Here is a 23,128-nt window from a genome sequence, read left to right on the forward strand (position 1 = left end):
AGGGAAGGAGGTATGGAGGAAGGAAAGAGATGGAAGGAAAGACAAAATGGAGGGAAGGACAAAAGGATGGAAGGGAAGGATGGATGGATAGATGGATGGAAGAAAGGCAGGACAGGAGGAAGGAAGGGGAGAAGGAAAGATGCAAAGGTGGAAGGGAATGGAGGGAGAGGGAAAGAGATGGGAGGAGGGAAAGAGAAGGAAAGACAAAAGAGGTGGAAGGAAGGAAGGAGAAAGAGGGAGGGAAGGAGGAAGGAAAGAGAGAAGGAAGGAAGGATAGAGCCCAAGGGGCCGCATCCAGCCCCCGGGCCTGGGTTTACCCATACCTGATATATAGATATATATAGATATACATACATATATATCTATACATATACATATATACTTCTGTGATTTCTTTTTTCGTCTTAATCTATGCATAGTCTCAGTAAAGAGATCAGCCATTTAAAAAAAAATCCTACAAAGAAGCAAACACATCAAAAATAATAATAATAAAGTGGTGGCAGCGGTGGAAAACAAAACAAAAAAAATAATTAAACGTCTTAAGAACGTTATTACAGTCACTGATTACATGTCAAAAGGAAAAGGGGAGGAGTTAAATCACCGTGAAGGACAGTTTGTTCCATGTTTTCGCTGATTCGGAGAAATTCAAGTGCTGAAGCAGCCCATCCCTCCCCATCATTGGGTTGCTTAAGAGAAATCAGGAAAATAAAAAAAGGGGGGGGGGAGAGAAAGAAACAATGCCTGTGCCCCCTTCTCCGGACGTCTCGCACAGTGCTCTCGCTCTCGCACGCTTGCTCGCTCTCTTGCACGCTTGCTCGCTACACACACTTTCTCTTGACACCTTTAGCATCGGGACACACGGCTGGAATGTACGGAGTCGCGGCCGGGCCAAAGCCGCCCGCCTCTTCAAGCCAGCTTCAAGGTGCTCACGGGGAACGAAGGCATGGTCACCATCGTGACCGGGTTCAAGACCGTTTGCCCCACCAGCTGCGGGTGGTGCACCACCTGAGTCCCCACGCCCGGCTTGCCCACCACCGCCGCCGCCGGCTGCCCATTGACCTGCTGGTGGGAGATGGTGTGGGCGATGTGGCTCACCACAGGCTGCGGGTAGAGCGGGAGTTGCGGCCCAAGGTGGGCCACGTGGTTGAGGGCGGCCGGGTGCACCGTGATGTGGCCGATGGGCTGGGCCGCGCCGGAGGTGGCGCCGGAAGAAGGGGCAATGTGGGCAATGTGCTTGGCCTGGGGCCCCTGCAGCATGTGGTTGACAGTCTGGATGACCGAGGCGTGGGTGGTGGCCGTGTGGGCGATAACAGTCGATTGCACCGTGGAGGCGGCCACCAAGTGAGTCTGTGCGGGGAGCAGGGCCTGCTGAGGAGGGAGCGGCGGGTGGGCGTGCTTCTGTGCCAGGGGCAAGATTGTGGGGGCTGCGGGGGGCACCGTCGCTGCCGCCAAGGGAGAGACCGCTTTCAAGAGCTCCGGGTGCGGGCGGTGGGAGAGCTTCGGTAGCGAGTTCACAGGCCTGTCGTCCTCCATGTCCTCATCGATGTTGTCTTCACCTTCTGCAAAAGGGAACACCCCCCAACACCCCAGAATTCAATTAGTTAACTGTCTGGAATGTGTCCAGAGAAGAGTGACCAACACTGGAAAAGGTCTGGAAGCCAATAATAATAATAATAATAATAATAATAATAATAATAATAATAATAATTATTATTATTATTATTATTATTCCTAGACGCTTGGGAAGTGTCTGACATGTGATTTTGTGATACAAATTCCAGCATATAGATCTCGTTTGCTGTGACATATTGTGTTGTCAGTAAAATAATAATAATAATAATAATTATTGTTATTATTCCTACACGTTTGGGAAGTGTTCGACTTGTGATTTTGTGATACAAATTCCAGTATATAGATCTCGTTTGCTGTGACATATTGTGTTATCAATAATAATAATAATAATAATAATAATAATAATAATATTTATTTATACCCTGCCACCATTTCCCCAATGGGGACTCAAGGCGGCTTACATGACGCCAAACCCAACAGAACATTACAATAAAATAAAGCCAGAATATAAAACAATCCAAGGCCAAGGCCTATGAGAAGCAGCTGAGGGAGATGGGTATGTTTGGCTCGGAAAAAAGACTGAGAGGTCAACTTATGCAGGAGTCTATGCCAGGTATGGGCAAACCCAGGCCTGGAGGCCGGATGTAGCCCCTTGTGCTCTTTTCTCAACCCCCCCCCCCCTGCCCGCCTCACCATCCTATCCTATACTTCCTTCTCTCTTTATTCATTTATTTATTTACAACATTACTATGCTGCCCTTCTCACCCCGAAGGGGACTCAGAGCAGCTTACAAGATATATATAAATACAATATATTATATTATTAGCATAGTACAATATCAGTATTATATATTACTATATTGTACTATACCATTATATTGTAATATTATTAGCAATATTACATGTAATATAAATATATAATTATAATATCACATTATTAGTATTATATTACATTACATTATAATATTATAAACATTATATGTATATACAATATATTATATTGCATTATACTATACTATATTATATTATTAGCATAGCACAGGAGACAAAATGGAATTGTCCCCTGGTCCCCTCTCTCTTCACTCTTTACTTCCTCCCTCCTTCCCTTCTACCTTCATCCTTCCTTCCCTCTTTCCTTCCTTCTTGTCTTTCTTTCTTCCTTCCCTCTTCCTCCATTTCCAACCTTCCTTCCTTCCTTCTTCCTTCCTCCCCTTCTAGCCTTTCGTCCTTCCTTGCTTCCCTCTTTCCTCCTTCCTTCCCCCTCTCTTTCTCCTTCCTTCCTTCCTTCTCTCTTCCCTTCTTCCACTCCTTTCCAACCTTTCTTCCTTCCCTTCCACTCTTTCCTCCCTCCTTCCCTCTTTCCTCCCTCCTTCCCTCTTTCCTTCCTTCCTTCCTTCCTTCCCTCTTTCCTTCCTTCCTTCCTTCCTTCTCTTTCTTTCTTCTCTTTCTTTTTCTTTCTTTCTTTCTTTCTTTCTTTCTTTCTTTCTTTCTTTCTTTCTCCCTTCCCTCTTCCTCCATTCCTTTCCACCCTTCCTTCCATCCTTCTCTTCCTTCCTTCTTTTCTCCTTCCTCCCCTTCCACCCTTTCGTCCTTCCTTCCCTTTTTCCTCCCTCCTTCGCTCCCTCTCCCTTTCCTTCCTTCTTTCCCTCCCTCTTTCCTTTCCACTCTCTTCCTCCTTCCTTCCTCCTTCCCTTCCTCTTTGTCCTTCCTTCCTTCCCTCCCTCCTTCCTTCCCTTCCACCCTTTGTCTTTTTTTCCTTCTCCCTTCCCTTCCACCCTTCCCTCCTTCTCTTCCTCTCTCCCTCCCTTCTCTTTTTCCTTTCTCCTTTCCTCCTGGGGGATGTTTAGCTGGGAGAAGAGAAAGTAGGGAGGGAACATGAGAATGGTGTTTCCAGATTTCAAAGGGTGTCCCATGGTGGTGGTGGAGGAGGAAAACTGGCTTTCTGCTGCTCTAGAGACCAGGGCACAAGGGAGCAATGGTTTCAAATGGCAGGGAGAGAGATCCAGCTGAAAAAAATAGGAAGAACTTCCTGGAGATTGGCCTAGGCTGCCTGGGAGTGTGGCGGAGTCGCCTTCTCTGGAGGCTTTTCCTTAGAGGCTTTCTATTAGGAGTGCTTTGATTGTGCCTTCTTGCATGGCAGGGGGTTGGACTGGATGGCCCTTGGGGGTCTCTTCCAGCTCTAAGATTCTAGATCAGGAGAAGGCCATACAGGATCTCATAGATACACTTTGTCCCTCCCATCCACAATCTCATCCTGGCCAAGGCCAACCCTTTTGGGATCCAAATATTTCCCATCTTTCCTTCACTTTCTGCTTCCGAAAGAGAAAAGGAAGGGGAGGAAAAATCAGTGAGCAGACCTAAGGTGAACCCTGGCCCTCCCACCCTGCGGCCCCCAAGTTAGAAAGTTTGCCCATTCCTGGTCTATACGGTAACATAAGGTCAACTTATGTATGAGTATATACAGTAACATGGGGGCAAATTATATATGAGTATTTACAGTAACCTGCATTTGACTTAGGCATGGGCAGTCCATGGTTCTAAAGTACTTACAAAACTAGAGGACGAGGGTGCTTTGCTTCTAAAGTGTTGCTAAAGTTCTGGTGGTGAAAATTACAGAACTCTAACCAAACTTTCAAAATTTCATTATTATTTCGTTATTGGCGATTTTTATGACAGAACCAATTAGGAACTGCCATTTATAACAAAATTTTGAAAGTTTGGTTAGAGTTCTGAAATTTTCGCCACCAGAACTTTAGCAACACTTTAGAAGCAAAGTTTTGTAAATACTTTAGAACCATGGATTGCCCATGCCTAGTGAGTATATATGGTAACATGGTTGAATTATTCATGACTATATACAATCATATATACTGTAGCATGAAGTGGACATCTACATCAGTATATATGGCAACTCCTCCCATATATACTGTATTTCAGGAGTGGACTACATTTTTTAGCCAACAGGCTTTTGCAGGGAGCATTAAATCCAACTGAATGAACCACGAGGTTGTCCTCTTTTCTGGCGCACCTGACGCTGTCGAGGTAGATGCTTGATCGTCCTCGGGCTGAACGGTCTGCCGGATGATCCGCTCGATTTCTAAGACGTCCATCCACTGGCTCAGTTCGTTCTTCAGCTCCGCCAACCGCTGCTGGGTGGCAATCTTTTCTCTCGCCAGCCGCTCCATTTCGTGCTCGTACTCCTTCTCCTTGCGCTTTAAGGTCTGCAAAAGGGAACGGACCAATCAGAATTGGGATCATGACTGCCATCCAAACAACAATAAAAGGATAACTGTCTCCACATCTCACTCTAAAATAATGGGGGACGTATAGAAAAATGAGAATAACCAGAGGAAAAGATAAATATTTTTCCAAATATTTTTTTAACTATCAGCCACCCTATAATCACCATCATCATGAGAATAATTTTGTACATAAAGGTACACTTAACTATAATTTTCCATTTTCTCTATTCTTTTACTGACACAAAACACACACAAAAACACAACAAACGAGATCTATATGCTGGATTTCGTATTACAAAATCACAAGTTGAACACCTCCCAAGCATTTAGGACTGTGTGATGTATTATTGTCTCTATTATTATGAATTATTATCTCTATTATTATTTTACTGATACAAAAACACAATATGACACATGAACCGAAATATATATGCTTGATTTCATATCATAAAATCGCAAGTTGAGGACTTGCGATTTAGGACTATGTGATGTATTATTGTCTCTATTATTATGTATTATTATCTCTATTATTATGTATTATTATCTCTATTACTATTTTATTGATACAAAAACACAGTATGACACAGCAAATGAGATATATATGCTGGATTTGGTACCACAAAATCACAAGTTGAACACTTCCCAAGCGCTTAGGGCTGTGTGATGCATTATTATCTCTATTATTATGTATTATTATCTCTATTATTATTTTACTGACACAAAAACACAGCAAACGAGATATATATGCTGGATTTCGTATTACAAAATCACAAGATGAACACTTCCCAAGCGTTTAGGGCTATGTGATGTATTATTATCTCTATTATTATGTATTATTATCTCTATTATTATTTTATTGATACAAAAACACAGTATGACACAGCAAACAAGATATATATGCTGGATTTGGTATCACAAAATCACAAGATGAACACTTCCCAAGCGTTTAGGGCTGCGTGATGCATTATTATCTCTATTATTATGTATTATTATCCCTATTATTATTATTTTACTGACACAAAAACACAGTATGACACCGCAAACGAGATATATATGCTGGATTTGGTATCACAAAATCACAAGTTGAACACTTCCCAAGCATTTAGGACTGTGTGATGTATTATTGTCTCTATTATTATGTATTATTATCTCTATTATTATGTATTATTATCTCTATTATTATTTTATTGATACAAAAACACAGTATGACACAGCAAACGAGATATATATGCTGGATTTGGTATCACAAAATCACAAGTTGAACACTTCCCAAGCGTTTAGGACTATGTGATGTATTATTATCTTTATCATTATGTATTATTATCTCTATTATTAAGTATTATTATCGCTGTTATTATTTTATTGATACAAAAACACAGTATGACACAGCAAACAAGATATATATGCTGGATTTAGTATCACAAAATCACAAGTTGAACACTTCCCAAGCGTTTAGGGCTGTGTGATGCATTATTATCTCTATTATTATGTATTATTATTCCTATTATTATTATTTTACTGATACAAAAACACAGTATGACACAGCAAACGAAATATATATGCTGGATTTGGTATCACAAAATCACAAGTTGAACTCGTCCCAAGTATTTAGGGCTGTGTGATGCATTATTATCTCTATTATTATGTATTATTATCTCTATTATTATTTTACTGACACAAAAACACAGCAAACGAGATATATATGCTGGATTTCGTCTTACAAAATCACAAGTTGAACACTTCCCAATTGTTTAGGACTGTGTGATGCATTATTATCTCTATTATTATTCTCTCTAATTATTATGTATTGTTATCTCTATTGTTGTTTTACTGATACAAAAACACAGAATGTCACAGCAAACGAGATATATATGCTGGATTTGGTATCACAAAATCACAAGTTGAACACTTTCAAAGTGTTTAGGGCTGTGTGATGTATTATTATCTCTATTATTATGTATTATTACCTCTATTATTATGAATTATTATCTCTATTATTATTTTATTGACACAAAAACACAGCAAACGCTGGATATATGCTGGAGTTCGTATTACAAAATCACAAGCGTTTAGGGCTGTGTGATGTATTATTATCTCTATTATTATGTACATTAAATTATTAATATTAATACATTACTATTAATATGAACACATCATTATTAATCTTATTAATATTAATACATTACTATTATTAGTAATAGAAGGTAGTGAATAAAAGAGCTACCTTACAAACCAGAAGTTTACTTACAACATTAGTGCAGAACATTAGGATCCCATGGAAAGAGAGGTATTTTAATGTTTGGATAAGGGAGGCTCACCCTGTATCAACCAACTGAAATAAATGTGCAATACATCAAACCAGGGAAGGTCTCTATTGATTGTTATGCAAAATGCCACTTGGCTTGTGAATGGGGAAGTTGAAGGGCTCTATTGTTTAATGCGCAGGTTTGGGAGTCAAAAGAGTGGCCTTAGTGGAAGCACTGAGTGAGGAATGGGTGAGGAAAGGGGAGAACGAACACGGAGCCTTGACGTGTTGATTGTTTTCAGACCTCTGCTGCCCACGCTGTGGTCTCAGTGCCCTTCCCATTTTTTCTTTGCCCCGCATTTCCCCCAGATCCCCAGCCCTGCAGCATTGTTTGGAGTCCTGAAGCACAGACGGAGCATGAATCAAGTCCAGCCGTGGTGTTGCTACAGCGGTTGAGAAAAGGATGAGATCAGTCCTCCCGCCACATGTGACGCGACTTGGCTCCGCCACCACTGCGGTCTAAAGCGGAGGCTCCGGAAGTCCACGCAAATGGAGCACGGGACACATTTCTCGTGTGCTCTCACCCCGCCCGCCCCAGTACAAGAGAGCTTGGTCCTAAAGCACAAAAGGGGACATTTCTCCCATGTTATGTGGCGTCGAACATTGAGGTCTGAGAGTGTTTTGGAGCACACGATCGTGGGAAAAAAGTGTGGCTTGTCGAGGTTGCGACCCGAGGTGACAGCAGGATTGATGAGAAGCAACTGAAAAAGCTGACACGATATGAGGATTTAAAGATCGAACTGCACAAGCCAGTCAAGGTGGTCCCAGTGGTGGTTGGCACACTGGGTGCAGTGCCTAAAGACCTTGGCCTGCACTTAAAAACAATCGACACTGACAAAATTACCATCTGTCAGCTGCAAAAGGCCACTCTACTTGGATCTGCATGCATTGTCCACCGATACATCACACAGCGCTAGACACTCGGGGAGTGTCCAACATGTGATCAAATACAAATGCCAGCATAGTAATCTTGTTCACTGTGGAATAATCTTGTTATGTATCAAATAGTAATAACAACAATAATAATATCTGGAAAAGCTGACACGATATGAGGATTTAAAGATTGATCTGCAAAGACTCTGGCACAAGCTAGTCAAAGTGGTCCCAGTGGTGATCGGCACACTGGGTGAAGTGCCTCAAGACCTTGGCCTGCACTTAAAAACAATTGACACTGTCAGCTGCCAGTCAGCTGCAAAAGGCCATCCTACTTGGATCTGCATGCATTATCCGCTGATACATCACACAGTCCTAAACACTTGGAAAGTGTCCGACATGTGGTCCAATACAACAGAAGCAGAGTGATCTTGTTCACTGTGGACTAATCTTGTTATGTATCAAATAATAATAATAATAATAATTATTATTATTATTATTATTATTATTATTTGTCGTGTCAGGAGTGACCTGAGAAACTGCAAGTCACTTCTAGTCATCATCATCATCCTTATGTGTACCCCGCAGCTCACAAAAAGCACACAATAGTGTAGAATGGGCAAATACAACAAAATAAAAAACAAATAAAAATAATTAATACATTAATATTAATTTATTATCATTATTATTGATAATAATAACAACAATACCAATAATAATAATAATAATAATAATAATACTGGAGTCATGCCGTTACATTGCCCAGCTCAGCAGCAGAGCCTGGTTGAGTTTGCCTACACTCTGCTTGGATGATGCCTCTGAGCTTGTGCAGAGTGCCAATCCTATAACACAATGGCTCATGCCCAAGAGACATAACTTATTTGGCTTCGAGTACCATAATCTTACAAAATCATGGATTTGGGGAATTGCAGCCCTCCCAAAAAAAATAAAATAAATAACATTCCCAAGTTATAGGCCACAGTCGATTTAGCTCATTTGCATCTAGCTGGATTTCGCACAGAGGTCTTTCTTAGGGAGGAACTGCAGGAAAAAGAGAGTATTTCCATTTGGCTACAGCATATTTCCCTTAAGAAAAAGTGGAATTTTGGGGAGGGTGTGTGGAATGACCCTTGACTTATCCATGGATTATATCAACACCCGCCATTCTGGCCCCCAAACCGGCCCTTGACTTATATCCGAGGTCAACCTACACATAGAATCCTAGAGTTGGAAGAGGCCATCCAGTCCAACCCCATTCTGCCAAGAAGCAGGAAAATCGCATTCAAAGCCCTCCCAACAGATGGCCATCCAGCCTCTGCTTCAAAGCCTCCACCACACTCCGGTGCAGAGAGTTCCACTGTTGAACAGCTCCCACAGTGAGGACGTTATTCCTCATGTTCAGGTGGAATCTCATTTGCATCCGCAATTCAACGTCTTTTCAAACTAAGCTCTGAAGAACCGCATCAGGACCAAAGTCCACTGGGATTTTGCAAAATCCGAGTATTTGCTCGGTCAACGCCTGTCGCTGGGAACAATCCAGGCAACACGACCCACGGTTTCATTAACTCCTAATTCCTGGAAAGCGTTCAGGGTGACCTCCAGGCTTCAATTAAAACACAGCCAAAAATGTCACGCAAGCAACATATTATGCGCATGGCTGAGGAGGAGATGGGGACAATGACAAGGATTCCTCCGTCACCCACCTCCATCTATTCTGAGATACCTTCGAAACGATCAATAGCATTCACACATCTTAACAGTGGAGTCAACCGCAGGGGAATCACATGCATTTGAGTGTTGTTTGGCACTGAATATTTTTGCAGTTACACAATCCCATTGAAAAGCAATGCCAAAACACCAGGAGAAAAAAGATTTTACATTTGCACATAGTCCTTCTTCCATGCACAAAAAGTTAGAGGAGACCTTTCTGATTGAGAATCACAAGAATTGTTATTAGTGTTCTTCTTCTGATTCTCATGACAAAGATTATGATGATTTTGTGTCCACTATTTGCAGTAACAAGGTTTCCATAACACAAATAAACAAATACATAGTATTGTCGAAGGCTTTCATGGCCGGAATCACTGGGTTGCCCGAAAAAAACCTACAGAAATACATAGTAGTTTTACATGCAACAGCCTTCATACTGGAGCTTTCTCACACAAGGCTTCTCTCACACAGAGGTTTATCTCACACTCTCCCTCTGCTCTCCTTCTCTCTTCCTTTTTATCTTTCTTCCTTTCCTTCCCTTTCTCTCTCTCGCTCACTCTCCTTAGGATGACACTAGCTTTGACTCTAACAGGCTCTACACACAGCAGCCTTCACACTGGAGTTTTCTCACACAAGGCTTCTCTCACACAGAGGTTTACCTCACACTCTCTCTCTGCTCTCCTCTCTTGGTTTTTATCTTTCTTCCTTTCCTTCCCTTTCTCTCTCTCTCTCACTCTCCTTAGGACAATACTAGCTTTGACTCTAACAGGCTCTACATGCAGCAGCCTTCACACGAGTTTTCTCACACGAGGCTTCTCTCACACAGAGGTTTACCTCACACACACTCTCCGCTCTTGGTTTTTATCTTTCTTCCTTTCCTTCCCTTTCATTCTCTCGCTCACTCTCCTTAGGACGACACTAGCTTTGACTCTAACAGGCTCTACACACAGCAGCCTTCACACTGGAGTTTTCTCACACAAGGCTTCTCTCACACAGAGGTTTACCTCACACTCTCCTCTCTTGGTTTTATCTTTCTTCCTTTCCTTCCCTTTCTCTCTCACTCTGCTTTGACTCTTAACAGGTTCTACATGCAATAGCCTTCGCACTGGAGTTTTCTCACACAAGGCTTTTCTCACACACAGGTTTATCTCACACTCCTCAGGATGACACTAGCTTTGACCCACTAACTCTAACAAGCTTCTAAGGCCCGTCGCAAACTAGGTTCCTGCGGGAGAAAACCTTGCTAGCATGTCCCTGACGTCACGAGACTCCGCAGAATTCAACTGAGAGAAAATGCGGGCAATGCTGCCCTAGCAAAGGAAAAACCACGCTGGCAAAGAGAAAGGGGCGGAGAAAGGGGCAGGGAGAGAGGCGCAGGCTCATGACGTCAGGGACGTGCTAGCAAGGTTTTCTCCCGCAGGAACCTAGTTTGTGACGGCTCCAACAGATGCTAAGGATGGCTTTGTTTTGGTTCGGAGAGATAAGACTTGTCTTATTGAAGGCTTTCATGGACGGAATCACTGAGTTGCTGTGAGTTTTCTGGACTGTCTGGCCATGCTCCAGAAGCACTCTCTCCTGACGTTTTGCCCACATCTATGGCAGGCATCCTCAGAGGTTGTGGGGTCTTGTCTGCTTGAGGCAAGTGTGAATATTGTAATTGGCCAGCTTGATTAGGATGGAATGGCCTTGTAGCTTCAAAGCCTGGATTATTGCTGCCTGGGGAATCCTGTGTTGGGAGGTGTCTGCAGGATGGTAAATAAAGAACAACACTAGAAAAAAAACAGGAGTTCCAGGCAGAAAACAACGAGGGCCTGCTAACACTTTCCAGCAAAGGATTACCCTAGGCAACAACCAGCCAGGCTTTGAAGATGCAAGGCCAGAACTCCCATGACCAACAGAAAATACTGGAAGGGTTTGGTGGGCATTGACCTTGAGTTTCGGAGTTGTAGTTCACCTACATCCAGAGAGCACTGTGGACTCAAACAATGATAGATCTGGTCCAAACTTGGCACAAACACTCACTACGCTCAAATGTGGACACTGGTGGAATTTGGGGAAAACAGACCTTGACATTTGGGAGTTGTAGTTGATGGGATTTATAGTTCACCTACAAACAAAGCATTCTGACCCCCATCAATGATAGAATTGGGCCAGACATGGCACCAAGAACTCCCAAGACCAACTGAAAATACTGGAAGGGTTTGGTGGGCAGTGACCTTGAGTTTTGGAGTTATAGTTCACCTACATCCAGAGAGCACTGTGGACACAAACAATGATGGATTTGGACCAAACTTGGTGTGAATACTCAATATGCCCAAATATGAACACTGATGGAGTTTGGGAAAAATAGACCTTGACATTTGGAAGTTGTAGTTGATGGGATTTATAGTTCACCTAAAATCAAAGAGCATTCTGCACCCCACCAATGATAGAATTGGGCCAAACTTCCCACACAGAAACCCCATGACTAATGGAAAATATTGTGTTTTCTGATGGTCTATGGCGACACCTCTGACACCCCCTCAGAAGTCCCGACCCCCAGTTTGAGAAATGCTCCTTTATAGTAATGGGCACAATCCCTAAATCTAATCTCCGACCTGAAGGGTATCCCACCTTATTCCACCAAAATGCGGCTCTATGTCAACACATATGTTTTGCTCACAATTGCACAAAGAGACGAGGCTGGGCAGGACTGTGTACAATCCGTGTACGATGCTGTTTTGGTCTCGTGTTCCTTTGCTCCGGCGTTCCTTACCAATTCAGTCTTTCCTCACGCAATAAAGGAAATCCTGAAATCCCAGAGTCTGGGATGACTATACAGGGTGGATGATTGGATTGGCATTACTTTGCAGGCCAGGATTTGCTCTCCCGCACTGAAGACATTTCAGAGGTTTTGCCAATTCGTGAACTCCAGTGCTTTGTTTGCAGCCCTGAAACAACCCAAGCAACAAAAATGGGATATTTTTTGCAAGGATCCAGCGGGGATCCTTGCAACAGATCGGGTCCCGGGTTGTCCGTCACCCCTGCCCCCCGCCACCACTGGAGATGCCGACTCCGCATTTCATATTCTGCGTGTGTGAAAACTCTGCCGGTTGCCTTGGGAACGGAAACTGGGGTTGCCATAGCGACTGTTCCCGGCTACCGGCGCTTCCCGATGGTAGAAAAGGTGCCTTCTGCAACACCAAGTACGTGGAAAACTACGCACCGGAGTTGCGGCAGAGAGGATCTCATTCCTATGATCTCATCAGCATGCCCAAAAATGGGGAAAGAGGCAGGTTTTTATAATATCAGAGTGGCAGACATGGGCACGGAGACAAATCCTATACTTTCTCAACTCAGACTTCATTGCTAGCCGCTGATCCATTTGCTCACCCCAAAAATAAAGAGGAAAGGTAGACCTACACATGGAGTAGCATGAGATGCCATCATAGATCCTTAGGCTTGGGACATCGAATCTAACCCAAAAGCAAGATCACAACAACATCTGTTATAGAATTCCAATATGCCGATGATAACGTAATCTATGCACATTCAGAAGAAGACCTACGAGCTACTTTGCAGAAGCATACAAGAAGCTCAGTCTCTCATTAAACATTGAGAAAACCAAAGTGCTGTTCCAGCAGTCACCAGCCAATCCCTCTGCAATGCCGGAAATACAGCTTAATGGTGTAACATTCAAAAAAAGACAGTTCCATCTCGTGTTCTGCATATGTCATCAGTTGGGGACCCCTCCCCTCAGCACCAACTGCTGCTCTGGGCCAGAGTGAAGAGAGAGGGGGCCAGGTTGTTGTCACACCTCAGAATAGGTTCACCTTGCTGAAAACACCAAACTGCACACAGTCAGATGTCTTTATGGTTTATTAAAAAGTAATAATAATAATAATAATAATAATAATAATAATAATATTTATTTCTACCATCTCCCTGATGGGGACTCGGAGCGACTAACATGGGGCCAAGCCCGGACAACATAATGCAGCAATAAAATCAAAGCATATACAACAGACAACATTATCAAAATGACATTAAAATAATAATAATAATAATAATAATAATAATAATAATATAAAATCCAGACAAGCAAAATGCAAGCTTCTTGGTTAAACAAAAAGTTGCTCTGACAAAGGTTTGGTCTCAAACACACAACTTAATACCCTTTGCAAAACATGAAGGCGTTTCTTTGGCCTCTGGCCTCCTTCTTGTTAGCTATTCTCACACTCCTTCGAACTCTGAATCCCAAACGGTCAACTCGATCTAAAGTTTCCCGTTTCGTCAAGGTCACTCTGTTAGTGTATCCAGTTTGCCTTCCTGCTCATTATCAGGCTGAGAACTGTCCTCCTTTTCTGAGTCAATTTGCACCTGACTAGTTTCAGTATCAACTAATTCATCTCTTGCTGTGGGAAACTGAACTTCCACACCCTGTTCCTCATTGACTATAACAGGGACATTTTGAACCAGATTGTGATCCTGAATCCCATCATCCTCATCAAAGGCACTCTGTGGTTCCAGTTGAGTCACAACACTTGTCTCCTGTGCTATGCTAATAATATAATATAATATAATATAATATAATATAATATAATGCAATATAATATAATATAATATATATATATAGTGTGTGTGTGTATATTATAATTTAATACAATATATTACTAATAATAATATGATATTATAATTATATATTTATATCACATGTAATATTACTAATAATATTACAATATAACGGTATAGTACAATATAGTAATATTTAATACTGATACTGTACTATGCTAATAATATAATATATTGTACGTATATATATCTTGTAAGCCGCTCTGAGTCCCCTTTGGGGTGAGAAGGGCAGCATATAAATGTCGTAAAATGTTGACCATTTCCACTTCCTTGGCAGCCACCTCTCTGCAAAAGTCAACACTGATGCTGACATATAACACCACACCACCTGAGCTCTGCAAGTGCAGCTTTTTTTCTTCCAAATGAAGCAGAGAGTGTTTGAGGATTGGGACATCCGTAGGGAGACCAAAGTGCTTGTTTATCAAGCGATTGTCCTCCCAAGCCTGTTATATGCCTGTGAAACGTGGACTGTCTACAGACGTCACACTCAACTCCTGGAATGATTCCATCAGCGTTGCCTCCAGAAAATCCTGCAAATCTCTTGGGAAGAAAGGTGGATAAATGTCCGTGTGCTGGAAGAAGCAAAGACCACCAGCACTGAAGCGATGCTCCTTTGCCATCAACTTATCAGGACTGAATGCCACGTTGTCTGAATGCCCAATCACTGTCTCCCAAAGCAGGTACTCTACTCCCAACTCGGGAACGGAAAACAGACAGGAAAAGAGATTGAAAGATGGGTCTAAAGCTGTAGCATAGACACTTAAAAGCTGTAGCATAGACACTGAGAACTGGAAAACCCTGGCTCCAACTGGAGGTCAGCTGTGACCAGCAGTGCTGTGGAATTTGAAGAGACACGAATGGAGGGCGAAAGGGAGAAACATGCCAAGAAGAAGGGGCATCAAGTCAATTCTGACGGGGACCACATTCCATCTTGAAACCAATGCCCTCACTGAGGAAGAACATGCGGGTCAGGATTAGGTCTCCATTGCTACCTACGTATCCACCGTCAAGACACTACATTTGGAAGGCCATCATACCTGGACAACAAGGGAGTAAGTAAGTAAATAAGTCTAACCCAGTTTCTACCATGCAGGGAGGCACAAGAGAAGCACTCCCCAAAATTGCCCATTGCAGAGTCAGAAAGGACCCTAAAGGGTCATCCAGTCCAACCCTTCAACAATCAGGAACAAAAATAAAGAGGCAAGGTAGAGTTACTCATGGAGAAGCATGAGATACCATTACAGATCCTTAGGTTTGGGAGAGGTTCCAAGAGACATAGAGTCTAACCTAAATTCAAGGCCACGACAACATGTTATAGAATTCCAATATGCCAATGATACCGTAGTCTGTGCACATTCAGAAGAAGACCTACGAACCACTTTGCAGAAGCATACGAGAAGCTCGGCCTCTCATTGAACATTGAGAAAACCAAACAATGCCCTATGTTGGGTGTTGATCACAGAGACATGCTCCGGGATCTAGATTCCTAGACACCAGATAATCAAATCCGCAAAACGTGAAATGCAGAGGGTCGATTGTACACCCACCCATCTTGGAAACCGATCTTGTGAGGATGCCCTCTACACTTTGACACATCCTTTGCCTGGGTTTGCACTTATACAAGGCTTATACAACCAATCGTGCCAACGGCTGGTGCCCTCCTGACCTACTTTTCCAGTGCTAGGAAATGCAGAACCAGCCAGTGACGGGTGGGAAACGGGATCAGAGATGGCCTAGAGAATGTGGCACACACACACATACACAGGGTGAAGGAAGATCGCAATTTGGGAACTGACCCACCAAAACAGAGATGTGTGAGCATTTATACCAGTGATTCTCAACCTGGGGGTCGGGACCCCTGGGGGGGTCGCGAGGGGGTTTCAGAGGTCTTAGGAACTGCTTTTGCAGAGAAGGCTGAAGATCTCTCCGCCTGTCCTTCTCGTCCTTTTTGGAAACAGACTACGAATCCTCCCACCAAAAGGCCTCCTCTGCTGTGATTGGCCAACCTTTCAGCCAAGGGGAGGGCTGTTTCTGAGACTCCAAGCGGGGAGGGGAGAGCACGCGTGCATGGCAGTGTGGTGCACATGTGTGAGCAAGGGAGAGCGTGCGAGGCTGGAGGGAGGCTTGTGCCATCAAATCCTTTCAAGGCATGGGGGTTCCTTGTGGGAAGTTTGTCCCAATTCTATCGCTGGTGGGGTATAGAATGCTCTTTGATTGTAGGCAAACTATAAATCCCAGCAATTACAACTCCCAAATGACAAAATCACCCCCCTGCCTCAACCTACCCACATTCACATTTGGGCGTATTGGGTATTTGTGCCAAGTTTGGTCCAGATCTATCATTGTTTGAGTCCACAGTGCTCTCTGGATGTAGGTGAACTACAACTCCAAAACTCAAGGTCAATGCCCACCAAACCCTTTCAGTATTTTCTGTTGGTCATGGAGTTCATGGTCATGGAGCTAAAGACCACACTTGGCACACAGAGCCCCCATGGCCCACTTTACGTCCTACTGAAGTATGGATGAGGGTGGGCCATGGATGATGGGACTTGAAGTACCTCCACTCGCTTGCCGGGACTGCTGCGATCCTCATCCAATGACTGATCAAGACCAAACTTGGCAAACATAACCCCCATGACGCCCTTTATGTGCCAGTAAGGTTTGGGGAGGATGGACAATGGATGATGGGATTTGTAGTACTTTCCAACCCTTCAGTTCCCACAGACCACTGTGGCCCCCAACAAAGACCAATAAAGACCAAACTTGGCACACAGAGCCCACATGACCCACTCTACATCCTGGTGCAGTTTGGAGGAGGATAGATCACAGATGATGGGACTTGACGTACCTCCACTCACTTCCCGAGACTGCTGCAACCTTCATCCAATAACTGACCATTCAGTTCAAGTGGATGCTCTCGTGATGTGCCCCTCCCCTCCCAATGCTCCAGATCACGGCACATGAACACTTCACCTCATCCTGAACTAACGGCGACCACACTGATCCAGACTGTCAACAACTGGGACAATCTTTTCTTCCTCTTCGTCAAATTTGGGCCGATTGACACTGAATAGATCGGGGCCAGGTGAACGAGAAGGGAAGGCACCTCTTGCTCGGCACGTGAGGATCACACACATGAGGATCAGGGGGGGGGGGGGCAGGCGGAGGCCGAGGAAGCTTTGGGAATCCAGACCAGAGACAACCAGGCTTTCAGACTGTTTCCTCCACCCAGGCGGCATGTGATCCTCGCAAGGCAATGAGATTGAACACAGACCTCGTCCCGTCCCCCCGCTGAAGATTAGGGAGGGAAGGGGAACGAAGGAATAAGTCAGAGGCACACCATGTGGTTTGAGTTCAATTAGTTTGCATACATAGTAGAGTCTCGTTTATCCAACATAAACGGGCCGGCAGAACATTGGATAAGCGAATATGTTGGATAATATACCACTGCATTATAAAAATTATTTTGTGCATTCTAGTCATTTCCAACTAATGCTTTTCTTGGACATAGATGAACTACAACTCGCCCAAATCAAGGTGAATTTTCCCCAAAGACCTCCAGTATTTTTTTCTGGTCATGGGGGCCCTGTGTGCCAAGTTTGGTCCAATTCCATCTTTGATGGAATTCGGAGTGCTCATTGATTAAAGGTGAACTATAAATCCCAGTACCTACAACTCCAAAATGCCTGGGTCAATTCCCCTCAAAAGCCACCAGTGTTCAAATTTGAGTATATCGGGTATCCATGCCAAATTTGGTCCAGATCCATCCTTTTTTGGGTTCATAGTGCGCTCTGGATGTAGGTGAACTACAACTCCTATAAATCCCTCCAAAGACCTCCAGTATGTTTTGTTCGTCATATAGGAGTTCTGTGTGCCAAGTTACTTCCATTCCATTGTTGGTGTAGTTCAGAATGCTCTTAGAGTGAACTATATATCCCAGTACCGACAACAACTATAAATCATGGTGAATTCTCCGCAAACTTCTCTAGTATGTTCAATTGCTGATCAATTCCTGTTTGTTGTGTGCCAAGAATAGGAAAAAGTTAAGGGAGAGGCAGTGGGTGGGGTGATGCAAATTCCACACCAATGGAAAGAGTATGGAACACTGGAGTGCCTGTGGTGGAGGAAACACATAACATCTAGGAAAGGGTTAACGGAGAGGCAGTGGGAGGGGTGATGCAAATTCCATACCGGAGTCAGAAACACTAGGGTGTCTGTGGTGGAGGAAACACATAAATCTAGGAAAGGGTTGAGAGGCAGTGGGCAGGGTGATGCAAATTCCATACCAGAGACAGAAACACTAGGGTGTCTGTGGTGGAGGAAACACATAAAATCTAGGAAAGGGTTAAGGGACAGGCAGTGGGCGGGGTGATGCAAATTCCATACCAGAGTCAGAAACACTAGCGTGTCTGTGGTGGAGGAAACACATAAATCTAGGATAGGGTTAAGGGAGAGGCAGTGGGCGGGGTGATGCAAATTCCATACCAGAGTCAGAAACACTAGGGTGTCTGTGGTGGAGGAAACACATAAAATCTAGGATGGAATTGACCCCAAACGAAAACCTTCACTTGGGTAGTGGGCAGTATGGAGTTGGTGGAGGACATTGGCAGGGCTCTTGGACATGTTTACGGCACTCGCTATAACCTGCAATGTCATTGGAGGAAGGCCATTGGTGTCTCTGAGTGGTGGGAGTTATAGATGTTTGTGGAGGCATCATCTTGTCTGTGTAAGGGGACACCCCAGCCACATACACAAATACATATTTTCATTTTATTATTTTATTATGTGTATATTATGTGTATATGGAAGATATAGATAGAAACAAATGGATAGATTTTGTGCTGATGTTTTTTTTATGTTAATTCTATGGGAAAGATAAAGTGGAGTATAAATAAATATAATAATAATAATAATATATAATAACATAATGTATCTTATTATGCCATTGCAATATAATGAAACTTGAGCAGCCTTTGATTTTGATATCTGGTGGAGAGTCTACTGATTTTCTCTTTAGCTCTACAGTATTGACATCTAAAATATTTTTGAAAGGAGAATCGAAACACAAACCAGGAGCGCCTCACACGTGCCGACGGCAAGCTGTGCACTTGGGTGCAAAACACGGAGACATCACAAAACGTAAAACTTGAGGGTCTTGCACAACCGGCCTCTGCTGCCTCTTGCAAATCCATCAGGCTAAATGCGTGCTCTTCATAGCAGACATTCCAAAGGAAGGAGTACAAAGTCCGTTTACCTTTCTCTCTTGCAGGCTTGTGTCCAAGCCCCAGAAAGAAGCAGGCTGCTTAGAGGAGGACGCTTAAGGGAGACAACACTTAAGAGAGATACTTCGCAAACAATCACCAGAACTTGGTTCTGGAGAAAGGCGAGGCCCACAAACACAATTTATACTCCTACATACGTGCCTAATTAATTCCAACAGCATGGCTGGGGCAAGGTGAAGTGGCCCTCTGTCATGTGACTGGGAAAGAAAGGGTGCTGCTAAGTGATGTGTCTACAAGAAGGAAGGAAGGAAAGAAAGAAAAAGAAAAAGGAAAAGGAAAGGAAAGGAAGGAAGGGAAGACAGAAAAAAAGAAGGGAAGGAAGGAAAGAAAGAAAAAGAAGGGAAAAGGAAGGAAGAAGGAAGAAAGAGAAGACAGAAAAAAGAAGGGAAGCGAGGAAGAAAGGAAAGAAAAAGAAGGGAAAAGGAAGGAAGAAGGATGATAGGGAAGACAGAAAACAAGAAGGGAAGGAAGGAAAGAAAGAAAAAGAAGGGAAAAGGAAGGAAGAAGGAAGAAAGGGAAGACAGAAAAAAGAAGGGAAGCGAGGAAGAAAGGAAAGAAAAAGAAGGGAAAAGGAAGGAAGAAGGATGATAGGGAAGACAGAAAAAAAGAAGGGAAGGGAGGAAGGAAGGAAAGAAAAAGAAAGGAAAAGGAAGGAAGAAGGATGGCAGGGAAGACAGAAAACAGAAGGGGAGAGAGGGAGGACATAAAGAGGAAAAAGAAGGGAAAGGAAGGAAGGGAGAAGGAAGAAAGGGAGGACAGAAAAAAGAACAGAAGGGAGGGAGGTAATAAAAAGAAAAAGAAGGGGAAGGAAAGAAGGGAAGATAGTAAAAAGAAGGGAAGGGAGGAAGTAAGGAAAGAAAGAAAGAAAAAAGAGGGAAAAGGAAGGAAGGGAGAAGGAAGAAATAAAGGGAAGACAGAAAAAAAGAAGGGGAGGGAGGAAAGAAAGAAAGAAAGAGAAAAAGAAGGGAAAGGAAGGATGGAAGGAAGGGAAGACAGAAAAAAGGGGAGGGAGGAAGGGAGGAAGGAGAAAGAGAAGGGGAAGGAAGGAAAGGAAAAGGAAGAAAGGGAAGACAGAAGAAGTGAAGGAAGGAAGGAAGGAATGAGAAAAAGAAGAGAAAGGAAGGAAAGGCAAAGGAAGAAAGGGAAGAAACTCCAAGTAGGGAGGGGAGAACAGGTGTGCGAGGCACACGGCAGTGTGGTACACATGTGTGGGCGAGAGAGAGCGTGCGAGGCTGGAGGGAGGCTCATGCCATCGAGTCCTTTCAAGGCACGGGGGGTTCTGTGTAGGAAGTTTCACCCAATTCTATCGGTGGTGGGGTTCAGAATGCTTTTTGATTGTAGGTGAACTATTAATCCCAGCAACTACAACTCCCAAATGACAAAATCAATCCCCACCCCCCACCCCAATCCCACCAGTATTCAAATTTGGGCATATCGAGTATTTATGCCAAATTTGGTCCAGTGAATGAAAATACACCTTACATTTCAGATATTTACATGACGATTCATAACAGTAGCATAATTACAGTTATGAAGCAGCAATGAAAATAATGTTTTGTTGGGGATCACCACAACATGAAGAAGGGATCATGGCATTCGGAAGGTTGAGAAATGCAACAGCGAGCGATATTTCTTCCTCCCTCTTGAGGCTCGCAGACGAGATAAAGGATCCTTTTAGGAACCCTGCTTATCTCCCTTCCTCGGCCTGTGCCATCCAAATCCTTTGCTGTTGGCCAAGGCAGGCGGGCATTCGATAATAACAGGCTGAGATGGTGCAGCAGCGCCGAGAGAGGAAGAAGGTTGTGCAAACAAGAAAGGGCCTCTGGCCAGGAGCCGCCCAAGCCGAGCAGCCTCCGTCCTCTTCGCAACCGCCCTCCCTCCCCTCGCAGGCCGCAGCTGCGCCCGTCACCGCCCGTCACCTCGTGCGGCTTCTTGTTCCAGCTCGCAATCCCGCCTGGGCGGGCGAGAGTGGGGTGACGTCACAGGGCCGGGGCCAGCCATGTGCTCGCTGTACACGTGGACGAGCTGGCGACAGCGCAGAGAGGGAGGGGAGGAGGCAGCCCAGGAAGGGAAAGGATGGGGCCGAGCCAGAGATCTTGGTGACCTTTGGCCGGAGACCGGCAGCACATATGCGCTCCAATGGCAAACACTCCCCACCCAGCCCCAATATTCTCCCCACTTGGCCGCAAAAGGATTTGGAATACACAAGCCAAGGGAAGGAGAGTGCCACACAAAGAGGAGTGTGCCACACAATTACAAAACAAGCGCAGGGAAAGGAGGCGCATGGAGACGTGTCAATGCAAAGGGAGTATAGCTACGCATGTTGCCCTAAGGTAAACAACACATTTCTAAAAGGGACCACTGCATTAGGATGAACCCCACAATGGAGTGCACTGCACTATTATGGGGTATACACAAGGAAAGGAAGCGCATGGAGATGTGTCAACACAAAGGGAGTATAGCTATGCATGTTGCCCTAAGGTAAACAACACATTTCTAAAAGGGCCCACTGCATTAGGATGAACCCCACAATGGAGTACACTGCACTATTATGGGGTATACACAAGGAAAGGAAGCGCATGGAGATGTGTCAACACAAAGGGAGTGTAGCTACACATGTTGACCAATGGTAAACAACACCACATTTCTAAAAAGCCCACTGCATTAGGATGAACCCCATAACTGAGTGCGCTGCACTATTATGAGGTATACGCAGGGAAAGGAAGCGCATGGAGTACTGTCAATGCAAAGGGAGTGTAGCTACATATGTAGACCAATGGTAAACAACACCACATTGCTAAAAAGGTTCACTGCATTAGGATGAAACCCACAACGGAGTACGCTGCACTATTATGAAGCGTACACAGGGAAATGAGGCGCATGGAGACGTGTCAATGCAAAGGGAGTGTGGCTAAACAACACATTTCTAAAAAGGCCCACTGCATTAGGATGAACCCCTAAAGGGAGTGCACTGCACTATTATGAGGTATACGCAGGGAAAGGAGGCGCATGGAGACGTGTCAGTGCAAAGGGAGTGTAGCTACACATGTTGACCAATGGTAAACAACACCACATTTCTAAAAAGGCCCTCTGCATTAGGATGGAACCCACAACGGAGTGTGCTGCACTGTTATGGGGTATACACAGGGAAAGGAAACGCATGGAGACGTGTCAACACAAAGGGACCAATGTTGACCAATGGTAAACAACACCACATTCCTAAAAAGTCCCACTGCATTAGGGTGAACACCAAAAAGGAGTGCACTGCACTATTATGAGGTATATGCAGGGAAAGGTGGCGCATGGAGACATGTCAACACAAAGGGCGTGTAGCTACACATGTTGAGCAATGGTAAACAACACCACATTTCCACAAAGGCCCACTGCATTAGGATGAACCCCACAACGGAGTGCGCTGCACTATTATGGGGCATACGCAGGGAAAGGAGGCACATGGAGAACTGTCAATGCATAAGGAGTGTAGTTACATATGTTGACCAATCGTGAACAACACCCATTCCTAAAAATATTCAC

At 44.1% G+C, this 23,128-nt stretch overlaps 1 protein-coding gene across 2 annotated transcripts in view; it reads right to left on the reverse strand.

Moving 5' to 3' along the window:
* MNT (MAX network transcriptional repressor) overlaps positions 1 to 23,128 on the reverse strand; it is a 50,002-nt gene continuing 26,874 nt past the window's right edge. For both annotated transcript variants that reach the window (XM_067472056.1, XM_067472057.1), the window contains exons 6-7: positions 4,600 to 4,792; positions 1 to 1,559 (exon numbers count right to left, since the gene is read on the reverse strand). In XM_067472056.1, coding sequence (XP_067328157.1) covers positions 907 to 1,559; positions 4,600 to 4,792 — 846 coding nt within the window. In that variant the 3' untranslated portion in view covers positions 1 to 906. The remainder of the gene's footprint in view (positions 1,560 to 4,599; positions 4,793 to 23,128) is intronic.

This window comes from Anolis sagrei, chromosome 11 (genome assembly GCF_037176765.1).
Source record: "Anolis sagrei isolate rAnoSag1 chromosome 11, rAnoSag1.mat, whole genome shotgun sequence".
NCBI classification, from domain to species: Eukaryota; Metazoa; Chordata; class Lepidosauria; order Squamata; family Dactyloidae; genus Anolis; species Anolis sagrei.